General features: G+C 46.3%; 1 protein-coding gene across 3 annotated transcripts in view; it reads left to right on the top strand.

Annotated features, from left to right (window-relative positions):
* Positions 1 to 23,819, top strand: part of KIRREL3 (kirre like nephrin family adhesion molecule 3) — a 738,745-nt gene that overhangs the window by 430,866 nt on the left and 284,060 nt on the right. For all 3 annotated transcript variants that reach the window (XM_074936864.1, XM_074936865.1, XM_074936866.1), the window contains exon 2: positions 863 to 940. In XM_074936864.1, coding sequence (XP_074792965.1) covers positions 863 to 940 — 78 coding nt within the window. The remainder of the gene's footprint in view (positions 1 to 862; positions 941 to 23,819) is intronic.

Below are 23,819 nucleotides of genomic sequence, written 5' to 3'. Positions count from 1 at the left end.
CATACCTACACTGCTTTGTGACATCAGAAGTGTTCTTCTGGTGACAAATGGGAGCTGTATTAAGGGACCACAGAGGCACTAAGTAAACATCAAAGGGGCTTTGATCTGCATGGTTCTGTAGAATGGGGGAGGCCCCCAAAGGCAAGCCGCGGCTGGGACATGGTATCTTAATTTTCTCTACCCTGGCGCAGGAGAATTTCTTTGAAGAACGAGGGCTTTTTGTTGTGTGGCGAGATAGACACGTGGGGAGAAATGCACACACACACACAACGCACTTCTGGAAAATCCATGCTGAGATCTGCTTCTCTGCTTTTTACTGATAGTCAGTCACCCCCTGTAAGAAATTGAGGGATCAAAGCAACAGGCTGCCTGGGGCCTTGGCATTGTGCCACTGTGAGGGCCAGCTGTTTGTTTTGAAAGGGCAAGAAGCCTCAAGTCAGGTTTATCTCTCCTTCACGACCCTACGTTACATTTTATCACACAGTCTGCGGAGCGAAAGGGATTAAGAAGCCGAGTCCTCGTCACTGCTGCACGTTATGGAAGGGCAGAGACACACAGTACATTGCACCCAGCATAGAAGCAGCAGGAGAGGCAAACACCTGAGAGATGGGATGCGGAGGGAATGGCTTTCCCATTGGGGATGGGACGCTCAGACCCTTCTCTGGAGAAACTGTTCAATCTGCTTTCCCTGGCCACTCCCTTCTTGCAGAGGAGACCTCCGCCTTGATGACCCCTTTGCATTGCACTGATGGTGGGGTCGGCAGGCGACACCCCCTTTACCCCATCCCACCCACCGTGGGCACCTTTGGCTCTCTCCTGGCTGGCCTGCCAACTAATGTGGTTGTCGCTCTTTCACTTTTAGAACTGGGTCTCCCGAGAAGAGGATGCTGCCTCGTGCTGGGGTTCATGTACAAGGAGAAGTATCGGAGAATGACTGAAGGTAAGCGACTGCCCCACATGCCACCGGGGCTCTCCCCACAACCCCTCCCTTCTTGTTCCTCCCACCTCTGCCAACTTTCTTTGACAGCTTCTACTTCTCCCCATCTCTTTCCCCCTGCACCCCATTATTATCCCCTCCTCTCCCTTTATTCCCCTTTCCCCCACACGTCTTCTCTCCCCCAACCCCTTCTTCTATGAACCCTTCCCAGAGCAAGTCTCTAGATGAAGGATACAAATGCTTTCTACCATGTGTGTTGCTATGAATAAGGGGAAAATCCTTGTCCCCTCCTCAATAAGAACAAAGATTCCTGACAGCAGTAGAACCAGAGCCCCTGCATGACCCAGTACAGGAGAGCGGAGGGAGGACCAGTAGAGAAGCACTCCACAGATCCACCGGTTGTGCTCTCCACCCCATGGAGAGGACATGCAGGTTCCTCATGGGCTGGTGGAGTTCTGAGACTGCAGAAGCAGCCACCAGATTGTTTGCTGCCATTCCACATAGAGCTTGTGAATAATGGATTTTTCAGTCCCCGGCAATTCCAAATAATCGGGGGAGGGGGAAATCATATAGGATGGAACCAATTTTTTTTTTTTTTATTTTTTGTGGCAAAACAAAAATCAAACAAAATATTTTTTCAGGTCAAATGAAACGTTTCATTTCAATTTTGACCATTTTTCATTCCTTTTAAAAATAAAATTAAAGAAAGTCACTTGGAACAGAAGAATTAAAACGTTTCATTTTAAATACGTTGAAACAGAATGTTTTGACTTTTTTGGATTTTTTTTAGGGTTTTTCCCTATTGAAACAATTTGGCAAACCAACATGAATTCGTGAAATGTTTTGGTGTTGCCGAATCTGCATTCTTCATTGAAATTTTTTTTTTTTGCCCAGTTCTAGTTGCACTGCCAAATGTGGGGAATTATTCATGGACGCTTGCTTTGGCCAGATCCCAGAGATCTGGCTACACACTGGCATCAGGATTCATTACACTGTGTCTCCTGAAACCCAAACTGTGACAATCTTTAGCCCTTACCGAGGCTTACACGTGTTTTGAGTCCATCAAGGGCCTGATCCAGTGCTGACAATGACAAAGCTTCTACTGATTTCCGTGGATCAAGATTTCTTTTCTGATGTGGCAGTCCAGTCTAGGAGTGAGAATAGAAAAGCGTGAGAGGGGCGATATGAATTCTAGTCCCAACTCGACCACTTACTCACTGTAACCTTGGACATGTCACTTTACCTCTCTATGCCTCAGTTTCCTATGTATAAAATGGGACGCTTTCCCTTGCCAAGAGATGCTGTAGTGATTAATCAGTGTGTGTAAAAAGTACTTCCCTTGTGGAAAAGACAGTAAGTGTGCTTAGTATTTTTTATTTTATTCATACATGTGAAAGCCTGTCCATAAGATGCCTGCTCTTCGGGGTAGCATAAGGACTTCTGACTTAGGAGAGCTGGGTTCAAATGGGCAAATCATTTAGGATGCAATTTTCAAAAGTGCCTAAGTCCCATTTTCAAAAGCAACAGGCTAAGTTTCATTGAAAGTCAATGACATTTAGGATCCTAGGGTCCGGATCTTCAAAGGTATATAAATGCCTAACTCCCATGGAGATCATAGGGGAGTTAGGCACCAAACCTGCTCTGGTGCTTTAGAAAACCCCATCCATCCACATATGTAGGTATCTAAATACCTCTGAAAATCTGATCCTCTGTGCCTCAGTTCCCCATCTTAAATTGGGGCTAATATTGCCTCCCAGTGAGGATGGCTTCTTTAATGCGTGCGAGGTGTTTGCACACTGCAAGAACCCAGAGAGACATGTAAAGTGTTGTTATATATTCCATCCATCTCCAAAGTGCTGTCCTATCAATGGTTAATCCATCCAAAAATGATGAATAATTATGAGTCGAAATAATTAAATAGTAAAAAATATTTACACTCAGAAGAGTGAACATCCCAATTTCTGGCAGCTTCTGCTCTTGAGTTGTTTGTGAAGCAAACCCCAGGACAGGGGCAGCTGCACTGCAGCACCTCTGTGTTTTATGCCAGGTCAGAGAATCAACAGAGAGGGATTAAGGTCCCTAAAGCAGCACTAAACGGGAGATTCGTGTCAAGTGCACAGTGAGGAGAGTTTGGCCATAGTAGGATTACTGCTAGGGAAGGGATGGAACGGGTTGGGTTGAACAAGAACTGACCCAAATCCTCAACCTGCTAACTCGTGTGAAAATGACAAATTGCCTTGTCTTCACTAGGATTTTACCTCGTGTTAGTTACCATGTGTTAGCTAACACCTTTTCCCGTAGTGAAGACTCACACTAAGGGCATACTCTATCGGAGTAAGGGTGGCAGAATCCAGAGCTTAGTTTGCCTGATTTCTGCAATATTTTCATGCCCCTTGGCCTTCCTACTAGTGTCTGGAAGCAGAATCAGCAGTGTAGAAACATTCTGAGAGGTATTTGAGGTACAGCGGGATTGTGGCAACACTCGGGAATCTCCTGGGAGAACCTGATCCTGCAGAATCAACCTTCCTCTGGATAAGCATCCAACCTCTTGAGAATTCCAGTTATGTTTCTCCCTGATCAGCTAGCTAATTTCAGCGTCAATGTGGTTTTATGTTAGACTAAGAAAAGAGAAATCTGAAAGAACAAAAATAAAGTCTTTGTGAGGGGGAGAGAATGAACACAGTGTATTTGTCTCATTCTGCACAAGCAGATAGCTACCAATGTTTGCAGACAGTCGGCTCCTTAGATTTAAAGATGCAGTAAAATAAAAACAAAGTCATAGGCTTTCCATAGCTACGTACTCCACCATTGATCTATTTGTACTGAAAATGGTCCTGGACGAAAATTCCAGACCCAAACACCCCTAAACTTTGTTGAGTTCCAGATCCAAACTTTGCAGCTAATCTGAACCAATGTGGACTTCTGAGATCTGGTCATCCTTACTAGAGCAGCTAAGAACCCTTGGTACTTACTTCACTGGTCTACGATTCTGATAGCTTGAGCCAGACTCTTTGGACCAAATACACCACAGGGATACAAAGAGAGATGCTTTGCCTTTTGAATTTTGCCAAATAAAAGATCTTCCTCTTTATTGCATTAGAACGCTAATGAATAGCCCTATCAATAATTATGGGGTATCCGAAGGAATTAAAAACAGACGCAGACAATGGAGCAATCTGCTAATTATGCATCATGGGGTCTCCATCATCGTGGAAATGGGTAGTTACATCCGTCACTAGAACCATGCTGGCGCCTAACGGTAATGCTTTTAAAGTGCAGCTGTAGTCAGAGAAATGTAGCCTTGCCTACACACAACAGCTGTATCACTTTAACTGTGCTCAGAGGGGTACAATGCCCCCTCGTGTGCTCACAGTTATAGAAGTGCTTATATTAGTGTAGCTAGTCCTGTGCAGGATGGGTATAAGTGCTACTGGTATAGATACTTTTACACTGGAACAACTGCGTCTACACTCGGGGTTGCACCGATATAACTAAACCAGTCAAAAGTCACAGCTCTAACCGACATAGTTATACCAGTATGAAATCTGCAGGTAGATCGGGTCTTACTCTTTATCCCCCTACGTCAGCTCTCGAATGACTTGTCTAGACTAGAGTATTAATAGTGTTATAGCACACGTTAATTGATTGTCAGTTAACACATGTTAATTAACATGATTGTAAATATGAATGTAGATGCTTCTGAGATATTTGTTCCGATCTGACACTCTAGAGTGTCCATGAACACACATTTATTAGTCTACATTAGCATTTCCAATTGTGTTAGTTAGCATGTGTTAACTGGCAATCAGTTAACACATATTACAAAAGCTTAAGTCTAGACAAAGTCTTGGTGTCCCGCAGGAAAAGCTGGGAGCTGCAACCCAACATCTGGCATCACAGAATCAAGTTTCAGTGCTCCTAACACGGGTGATGATGCACACGGAAGAATCAAATCCAGCTATATGGGCTCTGATGCACAGGGCAGAAGAGAGTCTAGCGCTCTGCCTCCGGCTATGTCAGCTCTGCAAAGCTTATGGCAGTAAAAGCCTGGTTGGATACAACTCAAAGGTGCATGGGGAGCACGAGAAGGTGCCATTCTGACAGTCACTTTCTGATTGTCCCCACACTCTGATTAATGATCGGGTGTTCTTTGTGCCTGGATCACTAGGTGGCGTGTGGCTCTGAGTTGTAGTGGGGAATTAAGCTGGTGACGGTTGTAGTCAGAGGGAGAGCGCTGAGCTCTCTGTAGTGACAGCCTTGCAATAAAGAAGCGTTAGAGTTAATCCTCTACCATCTGTCTTCATTCTGTTAATAACCCACTCAGTCAAACACTGCAGACTGTTTGTTAACATTCAGAAACAGATACATAATCAAGAGGAATGTGCCATTTAGTCATTAAGGGCCGGATCCTTTCTCCGGCAGAACTCCCCGTTGGCTTCAGCGGAGGTTCTGCCCGAGCACGGACTAGGGGCAGCATTTCCAATCTTGAGCGCATAAAGCCAGGCACCTAAGCCATTGAATGGCATCCAACTGAATGCCCTGCGGCTCAGAGGTTCTGTGCTCTTGCAGCTTGTATTGACTTCAGGCCACTTACTTAGGAGCCATGATACGGACATAGATGGCTGATGTTACGTCCCCAAGTTTCAAAATTTTGGCTTAGGTAATAAGCTCCAGATCTGCCCTAAAATTAGAAGAACTGAATCCTCTCCCTCTGTTCAGTCCAACCCTCCTCCAAAGCCAAAGGTCTACAGTAAATCCCCAGTTCCGGCAATGAGGGCTCCCTTCAACCCAATGGCTGGTACGTGAAACCCCCTCCTTGGTTACGCCAGCAACTCATCCCCACGTCAGGCTGGCATTATTCCCAACTGGCTCCCACCTGCCCCCTCCCTGTACTTTCCTTCCATTTACTTCTCACCGGCCAAAAGTAGAAATTCAGGAGTCTTTTCCGCTCCCACTCTCTCTTCTCCTGCCTTTGTTGTCTTGCCAGATCTATACCGAGTCATTAGCGGCCGTCGCTGCTGCAATCATGGCATTTTTTGGCTGCCATTCACAAAGTGACTAGCGGGAACTATTAAGCTAGGAGGTGTCAGCCTACTCCTCCACCACCTGTTCCGGCAAGCCGCCGGCTGCTAGACGGTGCCCGTGACTGCTTCCCATTTGCAGGAGAATGCACATGCCATGCTCGCTCTCCCGGCTTTCCTTTCTCATGCTCTGCTCAAGCCTTCTGCAGAGGGAGGCTTGTATGCTCCCTTCCGTGGTGGGGAGGGGAACACAGCTGCAGAAAGGCAGGCCAGCCCCCTGCGGAGGGCAATGGCAGCTGTGTGGAACCCTCCCCATGCTGTGAAGCTGCCGGCACCCACTCGGCAGAACACTCTTTGCAGCTGACAGGCCTGGTGGTAAAAAGAGACGTGGCCGGGGAGAGAGGCTGCTGGTAAGTCAAGGAAGAGCTGGTCAGTGCAGCATGTTCTCCCGCCTGTGCAGATTGATTTCCATGAAACAAAGGTGCACACAGTAGGATGAAACACTGCTGCTCAGAGAAGCGTGAACTCCTCCTCCATGCCTTGCTAGCCCCATGTCTAGTCAAGGCAAAACCTAACTGTTTTGCCAAGGGTCACACAGCAAGTCAGCGGCAGAACCAGACTAGAATCCAGGTCTCTGGACCCCATGCCAAGGCTTTGCCATGCTGCTGTACAGTTCCCTATGAATCAGTAACTTCTAGTTAGAATATCCACTAGCACGTCACTGGTGATCCCATAGCAGAGATATTTACGTTCAGTGCACGGGTCTCCGGCAGCTTTCTTCCCCCTACATGATAGCTATGTAGAACTTGGTTTAAATAGCATCATCTACACTTAAGGCAGGGGTTCTCAAACTAGGGGTCGGGACCCTTCGGGACAGGGCTTTGGAGCGGAGCCCGGAGCTGGAGCGCGGAACAGCTCCAGAGCAGTGGAGCTGCAGGTTTTTGCCTGGAGCTGAAGCAGAGCCGGAGCACGGCTCCACAGCCCTGCTTCAGGGGGTGGTGAGGTTATTACATGGGGGGTCACGAGCTGTCAACCTCCACCCCAACCCCGCTTTGCCTCCAGAATGAATAATGGGGTTAAATATATTTTAAAAGTATTTTTAATTTATAAGGGGGGTCGCACTCAGGGGCTTGCTATGTGAAAGGGGTCACTAGTATAAAAGTTTGAGAACCACTGACTTAAGGTATCTGAATGCACTATACAGAGCACTGAGTTAAACGGTGGCATTGCAGCCAGAGGCAGCCATTATGTGCTGACCAATAGTTCCCATGTAGCATTGTACACTGCACCCTGTTTTACTGAGAGAATGAGGCCTGTCAGATATTACCCACTGGCAAACATGTAAAGCAAGCTCTCATACTGAGGGTGTCATAGTCTAACAGAAGGGATTATCACTAAAGACCACTCAGATATCATGGGGCTACCGGTCAGATCTACAAGTGGGTAACCAGTGATGGAAAAATCTCCAAAGATTGTGGGGTGTCAAGCACCCAAAAGGTTTAGCTCATTACCTGAAGTCAATACAACTCTCAGTTTGCCAAGATGGGGTACATACACAACGCATATCACCTGGCTCATGAGATCTGGAGTTCTTTCAGCAGGCCCTGTGAAGTACAGAGCTGGAAATCCCACATTAGCATTTGCAGTTGGTTCCAGTTGGCCAACTACGTTTAGGAATGGAGCAACTGATTTACTGGCGTACAGATTTCTGGGGTTATTGGTCTCCCATGAGAAACCAATAGAGAAACTGGCAGAAACCTGTTGAAGGTTTGTAATGGCATCTACTGGCATTTCTGCCAGAATGAAAATGAAAACCGATTGGGAAAAGCAGTTAGCAGACTGCAGAGTATGTGATTTTCGACATGGAAAGAGGGGCAACTTCAGGCTCAGCTAGAGTTTTGGGTGAAGCTTCAGTGAGGGGGGGGTCCCCAGTGAGTCCCCCTCTCCTACCAGCTGAATGCACACTGATGTTCTAGTGCAATGCTTTGAGAGGTGAATGACATTTCTTTAAAAATAATCTCTTGCCCTCTGTTCTCTGAGGACAATGAAGAGAGTGGTGGGGAGCAATCTGATGTTGGCACATGTGTCTTTTCAATCTGTCTCCGATGTTTTCTGGGAGCTTGTATAAGGGGTTCAGATAACTAGGATAGGGAGTGCCATGGAAATAGACAAATTAAATGCCTCCTCGAGCCCTTTCTGGAGATAACCTCACTTTGTGGCATTTCAGTGCCTGGATGATGTGCCATGAGAAGACCACACTTTATCGTTTCAAACATTCCCACTGGAAGCTCCCAACCATGGCAAAAGAAGGCCTGTGAAAGAAAAAAAAAGAGAGACAAATCCTTAGACATTTGAGTTCCTGGGGAGGTGTACTGTAGTGCTATACATGAGGTATATTTCCACCCCTGCTAACCCAGGAGAATAGCTAGAAATCGGGACCCCACATACAAATTCATTTTGTGGTCTCACATATTCATCTTCATTAAATATCTACCTACAATGGGAAAGCATCATAGAATTTATGATAATACTTAGTCCTGCCATGCGTGCAAGGGACTGGACTAGAAGACCTCCTGACGTCCCTTCCAGTCCTACGATTTGATGATTCTAATTTTGGCTTTCTCTAGTCAGGGCGAGTGCAGGGCTCAAATAGCAGATGTGACTACAGAACAGGGTTGAGGTACAGTGGCAGAACTGAGGGAGGGCCTGGGACGGGAATAGCAAAGGGGCTGCAGATCAGGACTGAGATGCATTCGCACTATTGCATGCTGGTCCAGAATTGGAATAGCAGAGGGGATGGCAGATCAGGAATGAGGTACGTTGGGCAGAGCTGAGTGAGCGCCCAGGACTTAGATAGCAGTGGGGATTGTAGGTCAGGACTGAGGTGGACTGACATTTCTCAGGACTGGAACAGCAGGGGATAGTACTGCTCAGAATGAAAGGAACATTGGCCAAGCTGCTCAGGATAGGAATAACAAGACTGCTTCAGTTCAAGATGGACATGCATAGACACGGATGTGCAAGTGCCTGGGAATAGCAGAGCTGTTACAGATGAGAACGGAGATTGCCTGGCAGAACGTGCAGCTGCCCCGCTGCTCCTGTTTCTGGCTGGTGTTATCTGCTCCACACTTTCATGAGCACCAAATCAACACAGTGTGTCTAGGTTTGCTTTTTTTTTTTTTTTTAAGTGCATCATTCTGAACTCTTGCGTGTCTCCAGTTTACAGATAAGATTCAGATTCACAGCGCAAAGAAAAAGAAGGAAAAAAACCGAATTGTGCATGCAGATGAAAGCTGTTTTTATGGTTTATAATTATCTCATACCAGTCATCAGAATAATTATAACTCCTGCATATTAATAATTGAACTGGAATCTCAGCCTGCACCACAGAACAGAAAGAAAGCTCATAATGCACCTTGGTCTAAATTGAACAATTGGTAAAATAGCAAAAAGTCATTATTCCCCCTCCCTGATGCTGGAATTAGTGAGATATTAGTGCAATTAGTTGATGCTTCCATTTGAGGCTTCCATCATTTTGTTTCTAATTTAGAATAAATATAAAAGCCCACTTGTGCTGCTGAGCAGACTGTCTGTCCGGTGTAAGGGTAGCTAATACGGTGGCTGTCATCAAAGAGAGGTACAACATACTCATTTTCATTTGTTTTCCTGTTAATTTGGTATCTTTTTTTCTGTGTGCTTTTTCTTTTTAATTTAAAATTTGTAAAGGAAGCAAATGGACAAGAGAGACCAAAAGAGAGACCAAAGCGAATGGGAGCTTTATAGATCCAGAGTTTATCATAAGCCAAAATAACCTGAAGCCAAGGCTGCTCAACTGCACAAAGCAATAAAAGGAAAACGCTATTCAGAGATCATTTAAAGGGCCAAGTGGCTTGTCAATTAAAGGTTGCTCTATTGGACTGGTGCTTAATAGCTTCTCAAACAGAATCTGCAGCTCTTGCAGGAATGAAGGTTGCAGATAGCTTTGCAGCTCCACTCTGTGCAGGGAGAGGGATGTTTGTGCCAGTTGAAGCTGGGATGCTCCACTGTCAAGGACAGGAAGGAGAAGTGAGATCAAGTGACAAGATTCTGATCCAGAATCCAACAGACCAAAGTCCAAAGGGAGTTGGCTCCAAAGGCATTTGGTTTGGCCCGTTGTGAAAAAGGAACCTGGAAAACTTGGATCTACGTTTGGGTTCTGAAGGCACTCTGATCCAGGGTGTGGCTCAGCCCATCAGTGGCTGGATTGATTGTTACCGCTCGGACTTGCACTATACAATAATTACAATAAGTGTTTCCCAGTGTTTGATTCCATCCCATTCTGCTTCCCTTGATGCTGCCATGTACCCCCGACTCTCGGCCGGGAGCTCTGCAGCTAGAAGGACAATCAAGTTGTGTTCTGTAAGGTAAGACATAAGTCGCCCTGGGGAAGTGAGTGGTTGGGGGAGGCGGATGATGTTGAGGAATTCTCAGCATGGTACAATCACAGTGTTCCTTTGTGAGGGCTAGAAGGTCCCTTCTGTGGCTTGGCCAGTCTGCTTCTGGTCTCACATGTCGCAGCCACGTCCTGTCCCCATGACACTGGGATTTTGAGGAGTCAGGAAAGTAACTTCCACTATTGGAGAAAGTAGCTGGTTCATCTAGAAGGAGCTGGCTGCTGTTACACACCAACCCACACGCTCCTCTGATTAGGTCACAAAGCAACTGGATCTACCCCAGGGGAAGGGCTTACACTAGCTCACCACAGCCCGGGTTGGGTGGGGGGACACAAACCCTTCAGTGTTCAGCAGATGAGCCTCTCACAGGGAAACATCCTGCTCTGATAACTGCTCTGAGACCCTCCCCTCCACCCAATGTGCCACAATTTATACAGGCCACCAGCACCGGCACTGGAAGGCAGCTACTCACCTCAGGGAATTACAGGGCTTCATAGGGAGCATTGGCCTGAACTGGAGCCTTCTGAGCAGAATTCCACCCTGAAGAGAGGTAGTCTGGGCGGGAGTGCCAGCCCAAACCTTGTTGGGGGGTGTCCCCCAGACAATCAAACCCACAGCCTCTGCAATGCGAACCCTCCCAGCTCTAACAGTTGGGCTGCTGGCCCCTAGACACGTGCCTCACAACTGCAGGAACCTCAGTTCAGTCCAGCCTTTGGGCACAACAGGGAAGAGTTGCCATTCTTCACTAGTAACCTGCCTGTTGAAGGAACCAGAACTTTTGTGCATTCCCGCATTAAGAGCTACCAGGATCCATCGTGCTTGACCTGCTTTTAGATCTAATGAAACCTACCGTGCCTGACAAAGAAGGGGCCCCACAGGAGTTGGTCTGGTCTCTCATACCTAAGCAGGTTAGTCACTCAGAACATTCTTCATCCATTTGTGAAGGAGCAGGACCCGTGGCGCTCCGTCTGCTGCTGGGGGATGGGATTCCCCACAAAAGCAATGGGAACCCGAGCATGCAATCTGCTTGGAGCCATACTGTTCATGATCCCTTCATTAGCTGATCTCCAAAGCCAGCAGCAGGGCACAGTGCGAGCTTTGTCTATAAACCTCGCCACTATATCAGCCATAAAAGGTCTGCCTTCTCTGCAGCTTGGCAGCTGCGTGATGGGAGAGCTCGCTTTACCCCAAGCATTGTCGCTTTCATCTTGCCGAGAAGATGCAATTGCAAGTGATTAGGAAAGGCATCTGCTGTATAAACGGTGCTGAGGCTTTTGTTGTTTATCTAACAAAGGCATTTGCAGGAGGAGAAGAAGCAGTAAGCGCCAGAGAAGTTGCTTAAGGTGCATCCTCATCAGTGGGGGCCTCACTGAAACATCTCTGATGCATCCCTTGCATGTTAGACAAACAAGGCAATGATGGAAGTTAAATCTGAGAACAAACAAACAAGCCTGTGCTTTGTCAAGTGTCAGGCAGACATTTTGCTTCTGTCAGGCCAGCTGGAAAGCTGGGTAAAAAGCAGGCACCTCACTGAAAAAACAGATGCTGCTTCTGAGCTGAGCTTAAACCAATTACACACACAACTTACCCATGTGCACTTGCAATAAATGTGCTGATGTGGGAGGAATGTATGTGGGCACGACTGCCATCTACTGGATAGAATTGGAACTGCTCCATTTTGTTTCATAGTGCCTATAATGTTATTAGCAAGGTAGGTAAAGCAGTAGGGACCTGTGCTTTTTGGAGCAGAAGGATCTGAATTTTATCCCTGATGCTCCTGAAGAGTGGACATGGTGTGCAGTATAGTTACACCTGTGAAGTCGTGGAGGCTACAGAATTGTTACAATATTTATGAATTGTATACATCGTGGCGAACGGGGGAAGTCCCAGATGACTGGAAAAAGGCTAATGTAGTGCCAATCTTTAAAAAAGGGAAGAAGGAGGATCCTGGGAACTACAGGCCGGTCAGCCTCACCTCAGTCCCCGGAAAAATCATGGAGCAGGTCCTCAAGGAATCAATCCTGAAGCACTTACACGAGAGGAAAGTGATCAGGAACAGTCAGCATGGATTCACCAAGGGAAGGTCATGCCTGACTAATCTAATCGCCTTCTATGATGAGATTACTGATTCTGTGGATGAAGGAAAAGCAGTGGATGTATTGTTTCTTGACTTTAGCAAAGCTTTTGACACTGTCTCCCACAGTATTCTTGTCAGCAAGTTAAAGAAGTATGGGCTGGATGAATGTACTATAAGGTGGGTAGAAAGGTGGCTAGATTGTCGGGCTCAACGGGTAGTGATCAATGGCTCCATGTCTAGTTGGCAGCCGGTGTCAAGTGGAGTGCCCCAGGGGTCGGTCCTGGGGCCGGTTTTGTTCAATATCTTCATAAATGATCTGGAGGATGGTGTGGATTGCACTCTTAGCAAATTTGCGGATGAAACTAAACTGGGAGGAGTGGTAGATACGCTGGAGGGCAGAGATAGGATACAGAGGGACCTAGACAAATTGGAGGATTGGGCCAAAAGAAACCTGATGAGGTTCAATAAGGATAAGTGCAGGGTCCTGCACTTAGGACGGAAGAACCCAATGCACAGCTACAGACTAGGGACCGAATGGCTAGGCAGCAGTTCTGCGGAAAAGGACCTAGGGGTTACAGTGGACGAGAAGCTGGATATGAGTCAGCAGTGTGCCCTTGTTGCCAAGAAGGCCAATGGCATTTTGGGATGTATAAGTAGGGGCATAGCGAGCAGATCGAGGGACGTGATCGTTCCCCTCTATTCGACATTGGTGAGGCCTCATCTGGAGTACTGTGTCCAGTTTTGGGCCCCACACTACAAGAAGGATGTGGATAAATTGGAGAGAGTCCAGCGAAGGGCAACAAAAATGATTAGGGGTCTGGAACACATGACTTCTGAGGAGAGGCTGAGGGAACTGGGATTGTTTAGTCTGCGGAAGAGAAGAATGAGGGGGGATTTGCTAGCTGCTTTCAACTACCTGAGAGGTGGTTCCAAAGAGGATGGTTCTAGACTATTCTCAGTGGTAGAAGATGACAGGACAAGGAGTAATGGTCTCAAGTTGCAGTGGGGGAGGTTTAGGTTGGATATTAGGAAAAACTTTTTCACTAGGAGGGTGGTGAAACACTGGAATGCGTTACCTAGGGAGGTGGTAGAATCTCCTTCCTTAGAAGTTTTTAAGGTCAGGCTTGACAAAGCCCTGGCTGGGATGATTTAATTGGGGATTGGTCCTGCTTTGAGCAGGGGGTTGGACTAGATGACCTCCTGAGGTCCCTTCCAACCCTGATATTCTATGATTCTATAATTTGAGTTTAGGTTCCTCTGAAAATACAGAAAAAGATAGTGAACTCTCTCTCAAATAATGTAATAGAATTTGAACATTTCCCCATAATCTTAGATCCACAAGTATAAGATAACCTGTGATCATCTAGTTAAAGGTTGCAGGTAAAATTTTTAAAAGTGATTTAGGAAGCTACGTACTATTTACTGTAATGGGACTTAGGCTTCTAAATCACTTAGGGCCAGATTTTTAAAGTGGGATTTTCCAAAGTGTTTAAGAATGAAACTTCCTTCACGCCTATCTGCATCTTGAGGTGCCTAAATACCTTTTTAAATCTAGCCCCAGTCACTTAGGAAAATGGGAGTTAGGGTCCTGAGTCACTTAGGTTATTTTGAAAACTTTACCCTGTATCATAATGCATACAAAACGGAGGCAGAGTTAAGGTTATGTGTTCCACCTTAACATTGACACTTCCTGACTTTTGAGTGTTTAACTGTCCTTAATATTGTATTCTTGTAGCTTGGGGCATTTAATTTCCTAGTTTAAAAAAATGTATGGGAAAGGGAAAAGAAAAGTGTGAGCCCTTTGTCAGAATAGCTACTCCTGGCACTGTAGGTTTATCACCAATACCCTGCTCCCAACCTACCTTCAGAATTATCCCCAAGAGCACATGTTTATGGATTTCTCCTCTCCCTGAAGAGAGCTGTTGCGATGGCCTTTAGCATCCTTTTGACAAGTGGGGGGATTTTACTTTCCCTCCTGTGTTTTTATGGGTACCAGGACAAAACATTTGCCAGTGGCTAATATATCATAAGCAATGCAGGTCACTTCATTGACACAGTCTCCGCTAGACCAGAACCTGGACATGCCGGTCTGTTTATACCATTAAGCCAGCTTCAAATGATGCCATAAATCCTCTAGCAAGTCCTCCAAGCATCAGTGATAGGACATTACTGTGCTCAAGCTCCCACTTCAGCTTCTTAATTTACCTTGAAGACATTGTTCCCAAGAAGGGAACTCCGGACTCTGGTTCATAAAGCTTATAGATGCATGTGTGAGTGGGTGCATGGACCCTATGAGACATTGGGAAAGGACACACCGATTTCTCCAGAGTTTTGCAGGCCCCGGTGGTGTCCAGCAATTGCATTGCAATGGAGATTTCCACAGGGTACAACAGCACCTGCTAACCTTCCCACCACAGCAAACGAATTTCTAGCTTATGTCTGCCTACGTCTTATGTATATTCATTATGGCCCATATCCTCCTCTGGTGTAAATCGGTGTCATTGAAGTCAATGGGTGTATGTATGTTCTCTCTCACACACACGTAGAGACATACAGAGCAGATGGGATTGAAGTCACTGGAGCAATACCAGCTTGAGAGTTGTGTTCAGAGACACCCCCTCTCTTGTGTTAAACAGCAGGTGGATCATGGGCCAACTTAAGCAAATCTACCTTGCAGTTGTGGCCAGAAACTCACTGCAGAATTCACACATATACACTAATAGAGTAGGGGTCAGGCAAAGCTGGAGGAACAGCAGCAGCCGCCCCTCTTCCTCCTCCTCTTCTGGCCAAAACTATTCCTGTCAAATTCAAGAAGAGTTCTGGATTGACTGAAACTACATTTTTCATCAAATAAAATGTTTGTCCAAAAACGGCCCAGCTCTAATAATCAGGATAAAAATCCATGTATCTGGAGGTGCTCCGAAATTAGGTTGGAGAAGGCCACATGAGCACTTAGCTGGCAAGGGGGCAAACGTGTAAGAAATATAAATGATAGGGAGCTGGTACGTATGGGGATAGACGGAGTGAACTTCACCCTTGTTCAGAGGATCAACACATGGCTTGTGCAGTAGTTAAGTCCTGTGCATACAGGTGAATTTAACCCACAGACAGTAGCATTTAACTATAGTGTAGCAATCCTGCCTCTAATGCCCTATATGTGGGGGTGCTTCTATGTACAGTATTTGATCATGTAGGTATATAATAATTCTATAAATATATTAATGAATCTAATCCTGAAGCATATCAAGATTCATAACTTTTGATGACTTTTCCCCTTTGCAAAGACCAGGGTTTTATATAGATTGGGGGAGGAGGAGGGAAATGAAATATTCCATGACTAATAATTCTCATCAATATTCATAAAGGATGAGCTGTGTGGTGCATGAGCCTCTAGCTTAAAAAAAAAGAAAAGGAAGAAATTGATATTTTTAGAAGCAAGTGCTAAATGAAATATTTAGGGTGAACTGGAAAGAAATGTCCCCGGACTTCTTCACCTTCAGTTCAGACCAGGACGTGAAGAGGAACTTTGAAACAGCCACAGCAGAGTTCGAAATTCTACGTGGAAGCAGAGAGGGGATTTTAGTTAGGACAGGGTGTCCTGGTAGAGCTGGGACTGCTTTGCTGGAGGGGTTGGGCAGACCATTGTTGTTGCTAATTGTATTACAGTTGTGCCTAGTTTCCCCAACCCCCATTCTGCTGCTGGACACTGTCCAAACACATAGCTCCCCTGCCACCAAAGAATTTACCATCTGAACAGCCAAGATAGGAAATGCAAACCAGAGGCAAAGTTATTTGTCCCAGGTCACCAGCAGAGCCAGGATTAGAACTGGGATAGCATAATTCCCCATTGAGTTTCTTGCAGTCACAGGGTAGCTGGTCTTTGTGGCTAGACTATATTTAGTGCCCCTGAACCAGTACAGGTGAGCCCGGTCCAGCCAATTAAAGAGGCAGGGCTACACCTGGGCCTATAAAGGGCTGCTGCTGGACAGCTGGAGGAGGAATTGATTGAGACAGACTGGGCCTGGGGAGGGAAAACCACATTGGTGTGATGCTAATTCCTGTGGTGGTTTTCCCCTCAAGCAAGTGGGCTAAGAGCTCAGGGAGACCGCCCTGGGGCTGCTGTCCCAGAGAGGAAGCTGAACTGACTAGAAATGGGCACTGGCCAGAGGTTCCTGAGAAGGGTGGAGCTGGAACCTGAAAATAAGGAGTGAGTAAAGACTTTGGTTGGTTGGTTTTGTTAAGAAAATGACTGGGCCTGGCAGCTGAGGAGAAGCCCAGCCCATGAGATTTACCTTCTAGCCTATGCTGCCTCTTCCACTACCCTCTTTCCATAAAACTCTCTCTGCTCCATTAATCCCCTTGGCAACAAGAACCCCATTTTGCCAAGGGTGATTCAAAAGCTGTAGGTCAGTAAAATGCCATGCACATTGCTGGATCCCCATTTGGCTTTTCAGGCAAGGTCATGCAGGTGGCCCTCTCTGGTCCCCTTTCCATGTTGTTAATCAGTGTCACGGCTGGTTAGGCAAGACTAGAGCCTGTAAATTGTTGGCTTGGTGATCTCAAAAGAAAGCCCAGATCCTGGTATTTTAACATGAGATGCTTGTCCATCACATTCAGCACTGAGCTAATGCCCCACTATGATACATGTCTTAGAGCTGGTCAAATAAGAATCCCAAATAATGAAAGACTAATGAAATCCTGTCAGTTAGCAGATACCTTATCTGCCAATAACTGTTTCCACTTTTTGTTCAGATAGTCCAATAGCATGAATCAAATAAGCTACCTCCAATTCCTTTCCCTCTTTGGTTAGTGAATATATTTCGACAAACATTTGGTTCCATTTTTTGACCCGCTTTAGCAGTCACCTTCCACCTGTGTAAACTCCCAGTACAATGTCCCTGGAGATGCTATTCTGGCAGGGTTGGGACCATGGTTTGTGTTGTGATGCAGGAGAGTCTGTGGCTTGCAGATGCCCTGCACATTGTCGCTGTAAAATGTCGTGCTGGGGGTTGTGGAAATATCACCTGCCTTCTGAAGTTGGGTGAAGCAATTTAAACCCTAGGAAACTAGCTGATCCCCAGATGCAATCTGATAGCTTGGAATAGAGGTGGCCCACTGTGCGGGAGTGCTGTACCAGATGGGGAGGGTTGGTGACCATGGAAGGCCGGGCAGTACAGGGCTATGTGGGAGAAACATACCCCACCCTGCCTCAAGCCCCCTCCCTCTCCTTTGCCTACTGTCTAGACATGACCAAATTCTCCTCCCTTTGGGTTCTCAACCTGCCTCACAGCCAGGGCATGTCAAAGGCCAGGCTGGGTGAATAGGATATGGAAGCAGTGGGGGAAGGATGGGCACGCAGGACTGGTGATTGTGTGAGGCTCTGAGCTGGGGCGGGACAAAGACATTCTGGTGCTTAAGAAGTGTGGCTAGGGAGCCGAGGGGAGTGGGGAGTACGGACGGAGCAAGGATATGGCTTTGAGAGGAGATGATTTGTGTGGTTGGTGTTAGATTGGGGTACAGGAGATTGAGTTCTCCCACAGAGGTTCTGTCTGACCTTGGGCAGGAGAAACACGGTGAGAGGAAGGTCCAGATTTCAGAGAGATGTCAGCACCTGCCATTGGGGCCAGATTTCCTGATCTCTTAAAAATCGAGCCCATAGTCTACCTGTAACTGTTCCCCACCTGTAAAAGGAGGATAGTGACACTTCCCTAATGCTCAGGGTGAGAAGAGAATGTCACTTGTGTCTGTGAGGTGCCCAGACAGTACGGCCACGGCAGCTAGGTATGTATGTACGCAGGCTGAAGGTTGGGAGGCAGCTCAATAGCCTGAGGTAGTCAAGACAAATGAGCTCCTACGTGTTAAAGCTTCTGTGTTGGGGTTCTGAACATCCCAGGGGACAGTGTTTCTGGTGGCAAAGGGATGCCCAGGGAAAGATGTTCCTATTTTGTTGCTGTGAGCGTTTCGCTTCAACGGATTCTGAGGCAATAAGGCATCAGGAATTTTGCTGCTCTACGTGAGCTCTGGTGCAGCCGCTCCTGGAGCGGTGTGCACAGCGCAGGTCCCCACGGTGTAGGGAAGATGTAGCAAAGCCAGAGAGAATACTAACAATGGCAGCAGCAGTGACACGAGGATTAGAGGGTAAGTCGTACGAGGAGAGGCTGAGGGAGGTGAATATACACAGTCTGGGGATGGCTCAAGGGGAGACACTCTCCAAGTCTATAAATACCTGCAGCAGTAGAAATGAAGAGAAGAAATTATTCATGGTCTCAGAAGAAGGGAGGGCAAGGAACCATGGCCTGAAGTGAAGGAAGGAGACATTTAGGTGGAGTGTAGTGAGGAGGGGAGAGTTTGGAAGAGCCAAAGCTACTGAGGCCATGGAGCTCAGACCCCCCGCCCCATGACACAATACTGCTGGAGGTGCGGAGACTCCGGATCTGATGTTCGTGAACAGCCCTGCAGGGTGCAGTGGGTCAGGCTAAGTGACCCAGTTGGTCTGCACTGGACCTGTCTATCTGCAGTGGCATCCTATTAAATCCATCGAGAAGGACATGGCTTTCAGAAATGTAATTACCCGGTGATTCGTTTGGAGAGAGACGGCATTGCCAACCCCAGAAATCAAGAGTCGGCCCCCCAAAATCCTGAGATTGGTCCAAAAACCATGAGTTTTTTCCTTAAGAATTATAGGACAGCCTTTAATTATTTTTTTTGACCTCCTGCTTCCCTCCACAGCATGTGTGTGGCAATTAGTGTCGCCAGCTCTCCGATTGTAGCCCTCATTGCTGCAGCTCTCGCTGCAAAGACAGATTACATAGGCTTGTGTAAACATGCTTCCTGATGGCCCAGAGTGCCCAGCTTCTCCCTAAAACCCAAATTTCTAATTAATTCTGCCTCCCAACCCATCCACATATGACCATTCCCCAACCCAGCAATTCATTATGCACCCCCAGTGCTCACATTAACTCCCCCACAAGCCTCAATTAATCAGTTATGCCACCTCTGCTCCTCCTGCAGCTCCAGGAGTTTTTCACACCTCACTTCCCCTTCCCAGACCATATGTAGCCTGGCCTGTTGCTTACAGGAGGGAAGCAGGTGAGAAGGGAGAGAAGGTGCCCTAAGATGCTGGGCTTCTTCTGCCCCTCTGCCCACCTCTCCTCCAGTGAGAATGGTGTTGACTGATCCCTTTCTTACCCCCACTCCCTCCAAAGAGCTTTTGGGTAGCTGAGTGGGGAGAGCTCTACCTGTCTCCTACAGCAGCTCTGACTGGCTGCTCTTCCCCTGGAGGTGGGGAAATCAGCCAATCAGAGGGGATTTTCCTCTGGGCAGGGATGGACAAAAAATTAGGGCTGGAGCTTCTCAGTCATTGTCAGACTGGCTGCAGCCAGGGCTAAACGGGGCAGGTTGGCAGCAGGGGTGAAATGCACCCCAGCACCGAGAGCCAGAGTGGATGTTGGACTTAGGGGTTCCTAAACCTCGTGTTGAACCTCCACATAGGGGTGAATTGCACCTGTAAGCATAATACATCTGGTGGCTCAGCTGTTGTGAGGGCTTTTGTGTGTAATAAACACTAATTTGTTGTACACAATGCTGTGGAAGTGTGTGATTAAAGAAGTCAGTCCCTGCCCTAGAGAACTTGTAGTGTAGCACTGCTACCAGATCTTGTACAACTTTTTGTGAGATTGTTTATGCAAATTATTTAATGAGATAATTTGCATGTTTGTGAATAATTTGCATGTGATCATAAACCTTAGCTTGTGTGGGCTGAGTGGTGAAAGGCAATGGGCCACACAGTTACAGTAAATTAAGATGTCTATTTATTGATAGGGCATAGGGCTGGTCCATCTACATTGTTTTTCAATGAAAAATGGTCTTTTTTGTGTATTTAAAAAAATGTATTTGTTTTCCTTGGATAACTTTGACTCTTTGTCAAAACACAGGATTCCCAAAAAGTGAAATGATTTTGGTTTTCAGAGCATAAACTAAAAACTTCAATTTGATAATGGCACTACAATGCCTGATGGGAGTTGTAGTTTGGGCGTCTCTTGGACCCAATCTCTTTTATGGGCTGTGTTCTCCAGCCAGACTACATAACCCATAATGTACCTCAGCCAGGGACTGCTATGATGCACCATGCTGACTCAGCTAGTGGGAAGGCCATGATGGACACTGGGAGACGTAAGCTGGCTATGGCACCAGATCCAGAGAGAGGAGAATGGGGATATGAACACCCAACGCCAGCGCCCACAAGATATTGCAGTGGCATTTCTGAAATGAATTTTTCAGCTTTTGGCCAGAAGTTTTCAGTTTTTACTTGACACTTTCACTGGAAATTTTTCATGCACAATTTTTTAAATTTGTTTTGCTTTCTTTGTCAAAATTTTCAGCAGGAAAAAAAAACTTTTTTCCAAGCCTCTCTAGAAGGGCAGCCTTCCCACGCACACTGCCCTGCAAGTGTTGCTCACACCCATACCAGGGGAATTTCCTCTAGGGGTAAGTGCTGTAGGTTAGAGTCTATGGCCTGTGCAGATTTTGGCCTCTGTTCTGAGTACGCCAGTTAGTATGAAGCGTGGTGTTGAGTTTGTCACATGGATCGCGGGAAGTGTTGGTTTTGATGAATTTCTTGTTTAGAAAAAAAAACTGGGGAAAAGAGAATTTCAAAAATGTCCCATTTCAACGTCTTTGGATTGAAATGTTTTGACTTTTCATTTAGAAATTTATTTACAAAAATGAAAAAAGGTCAAAATCTAAATGAAACATCTTGAATTTATCAAAACAAAATGTTTCGATCAGCCTGAAACTTTTTTTTTCTGGATTTTTCATTTAGTGAAAAATGTTTGAGATTTTTTTCGTCCTGATTCAGGATGGGGGGAAAAAATTTAGAATCTTGACATTTTTCACAGATTGCGAAATCGCTTTCCTGTCCAGCTGTTTTATATAATGTTTTTATGGTACGTACACAGAGGAGTGTGGCCCAGTGGATAATGCACTGCACTTGGGTTAAACTCCTGGTTGTGCTATTGACTTGCTATGTAACCTTGAGTAAGTGTCTCTCCTCTGCCAGGTCTGTTTAGACTGTAAACTCTTTGGGGCAGAGACGGTCTCTTATTTGTGTATATACAGCCCCTAGCACAATGAGGTCTTGTCCTCGTTTGTGCTAATGTAATATAAATTACAATAATGCCCTTCACAGTAAGCTCAGCACGTTCAACTGGCCCCTTCTCTGTACCACACCAAATCCACTCTTTCCTCCACACAGGTAGCTCAAGACTTGATTTCATTGTCTGGTTCTGTCCCTCCCAGCTGGTACCGGCATGCCTTTCATATGAAACAGACCTAGAATTCCTCAGAAGTCTTAATAAAACAGATGGGGTGGAATTTGGGCTTATAGCTTGACAACTAGTTCCCCTTGGATGGAAATATTCGCTTTCAGTGGGTGACAATGCTTTGAGCTCATAGCCTTAGGCTCTGGAGCTTATTGCTAGTCCTCTCTCCAATGAATAATACAGAGACAGGAATATCTCTGTGCATACATCTTCCATTCCTACGGGGTAATTTAATGTTATCTTTGGGCATCCTGCTCCTGAGATGAAGAGATCACTTCAAACCTGCAGCCCCCAAGCATAGTCATTGGTTTCAAATGCCATTAAGTTTCATTATAACAAATAAACACTGCAATGACATTTATAAGTTACCGAAGAGCCCAGAAACACAAATATGAAGCAGATAAAGTGCATCTGATCAAAATTACTGCAGGCAATGTTGAGCTTAGTCTGAGCTGGCAGCTGGGTGCAGAGTAATTTATAGGATTGCATAAGGCAAAAGTAGTGCACATTGCTTTTAAAAAATTATTATGATGGTTGTGTCTTTCCTCTGAGGCCAAAATAGGTTAGGTTAGCACCTTGCTGAAGGCAGAAAACCTTCTTTGCTGAAGCCAAAAGCAGTGGCAGCGCCATCTGAAAATACTACTAATAACTAGTGATGGGCCAAAACTGGGAATTCATAGCCCCGCTCCCTTCTGCTTTCCGAGGGGGATTTGGTTCCTTGCATCATTGAATCATAGAATATTAGGGTTGAAAGAGACCTCAGGAGGTCATCTGGTCCAACCCCCTGCTCAAAGCAGGACCAACGCTAACTAAATCATCCCAGCGAGGGCTTTGTCAAGCTGGGCCTTAAAAACCTCTAAGGATGGAGTTTCCACAACCTCTCTAGATAACCCATTCCCTTTCTTCACCACCCTCCTTGTGAAAGTGTTTCCTAATATCCAACCTAGACTCCCGCACTGTAACTTGAGACCATTGCTTCTTGTTCTGTCATCTGCCACCACTGAAAACAGCCTAGCTCCAACCTCTTTGGAACCCTCCCTTCAGGCAGTTGAAGGCTGCTATGATTGGTCCTGCTTTGAGCAGGGGGTTGGACTAGATGACCTCCTGAGGTCCCTTCCAACCCTTATATTCTATGAGGTGTGGCTTCACCAGTGCCGAATAGAGGGGAATAATCACTTCCCTTGATACGCTGGCAATGCTCCTACTAATATAGCCCAATATGCCGTTGACCTTCTTGGCAACAAGGACACACTGTTGACTCGTATCCAGCTTCTCATCCACTGTAATCCCCAGGTCCTTTTCTGCAGAACTGCTGCTTAGCCAGTCGGTCCCCCGCCTGTAGCGGTGCATGGGATTCTTCCTTCCTAAGTGCAGGACTCTGCACTTGTCCTTGTTGAACCTCATCAGATTTCTTTTGGCCCAATCCTCCAATTTGTCTAGGTCAGTCTGGACCCTTCCCTACCCTCCAGCATATCTACCTCTCTCTCCAGCTTAGTGTCATGTGCAAACTTGCTGAGGGTGCAATTCATCCCATCATCCAGATCATTAATGAAGATATTGAACAAAACCGGCCCCAGGACTGACCCCTGGGGCACTCTGCTTGATACCGGCTGCCAGCTAGACATTGAACCGTTGATCACTACCCATTGAGCCTGACAATCTAGCCAGCTTTCTATCCACCTTATAGTCCATTCTTCCACTTTTTTAACTTGCTGGCAAGAATACTGTGGGAGACCTTATCAAAAGCTTTGCTAAAGTCAAGATATATCACATCCACCACTTTCCCCATATCCACAGAGCCAATTATTTCATCATAGAAGGCAATCAGGTTGGTCAGGCATGACTTGCCCTTGGTAAATCCATGTTGACTGTTCTTGATCACCTTCCTCTCCTCCAAGTGCTTCAAAATGGATTCCTTGAGCACCTGCTCCATGATTTTGCTGGGGACTGAAGTGAGGCTGTAGTTCCGCAGGTTCGTTCTTCTCTTTTTAAAGTATGGGCAGTGAATTTGCCTTTTTCCAGTCATCCGGG

Source organism: Natator depressus, chromosome 22 (genome assembly GCF_965152275.1).
Source record: "Natator depressus isolate rNatDep1 chromosome 22, rNatDep2.hap1, whole genome shotgun sequence".
In the NCBI taxonomy this organism is placed as follows: Eukaryota; Metazoa; Chordata; order Testudines; family Cheloniidae; genus Natator; species Natator depressus.
The sequence above is the reverse complement of the archived record's forward strand: the minus strand, read 5'-3'. Positions and strand labels throughout refer to the sequence as shown.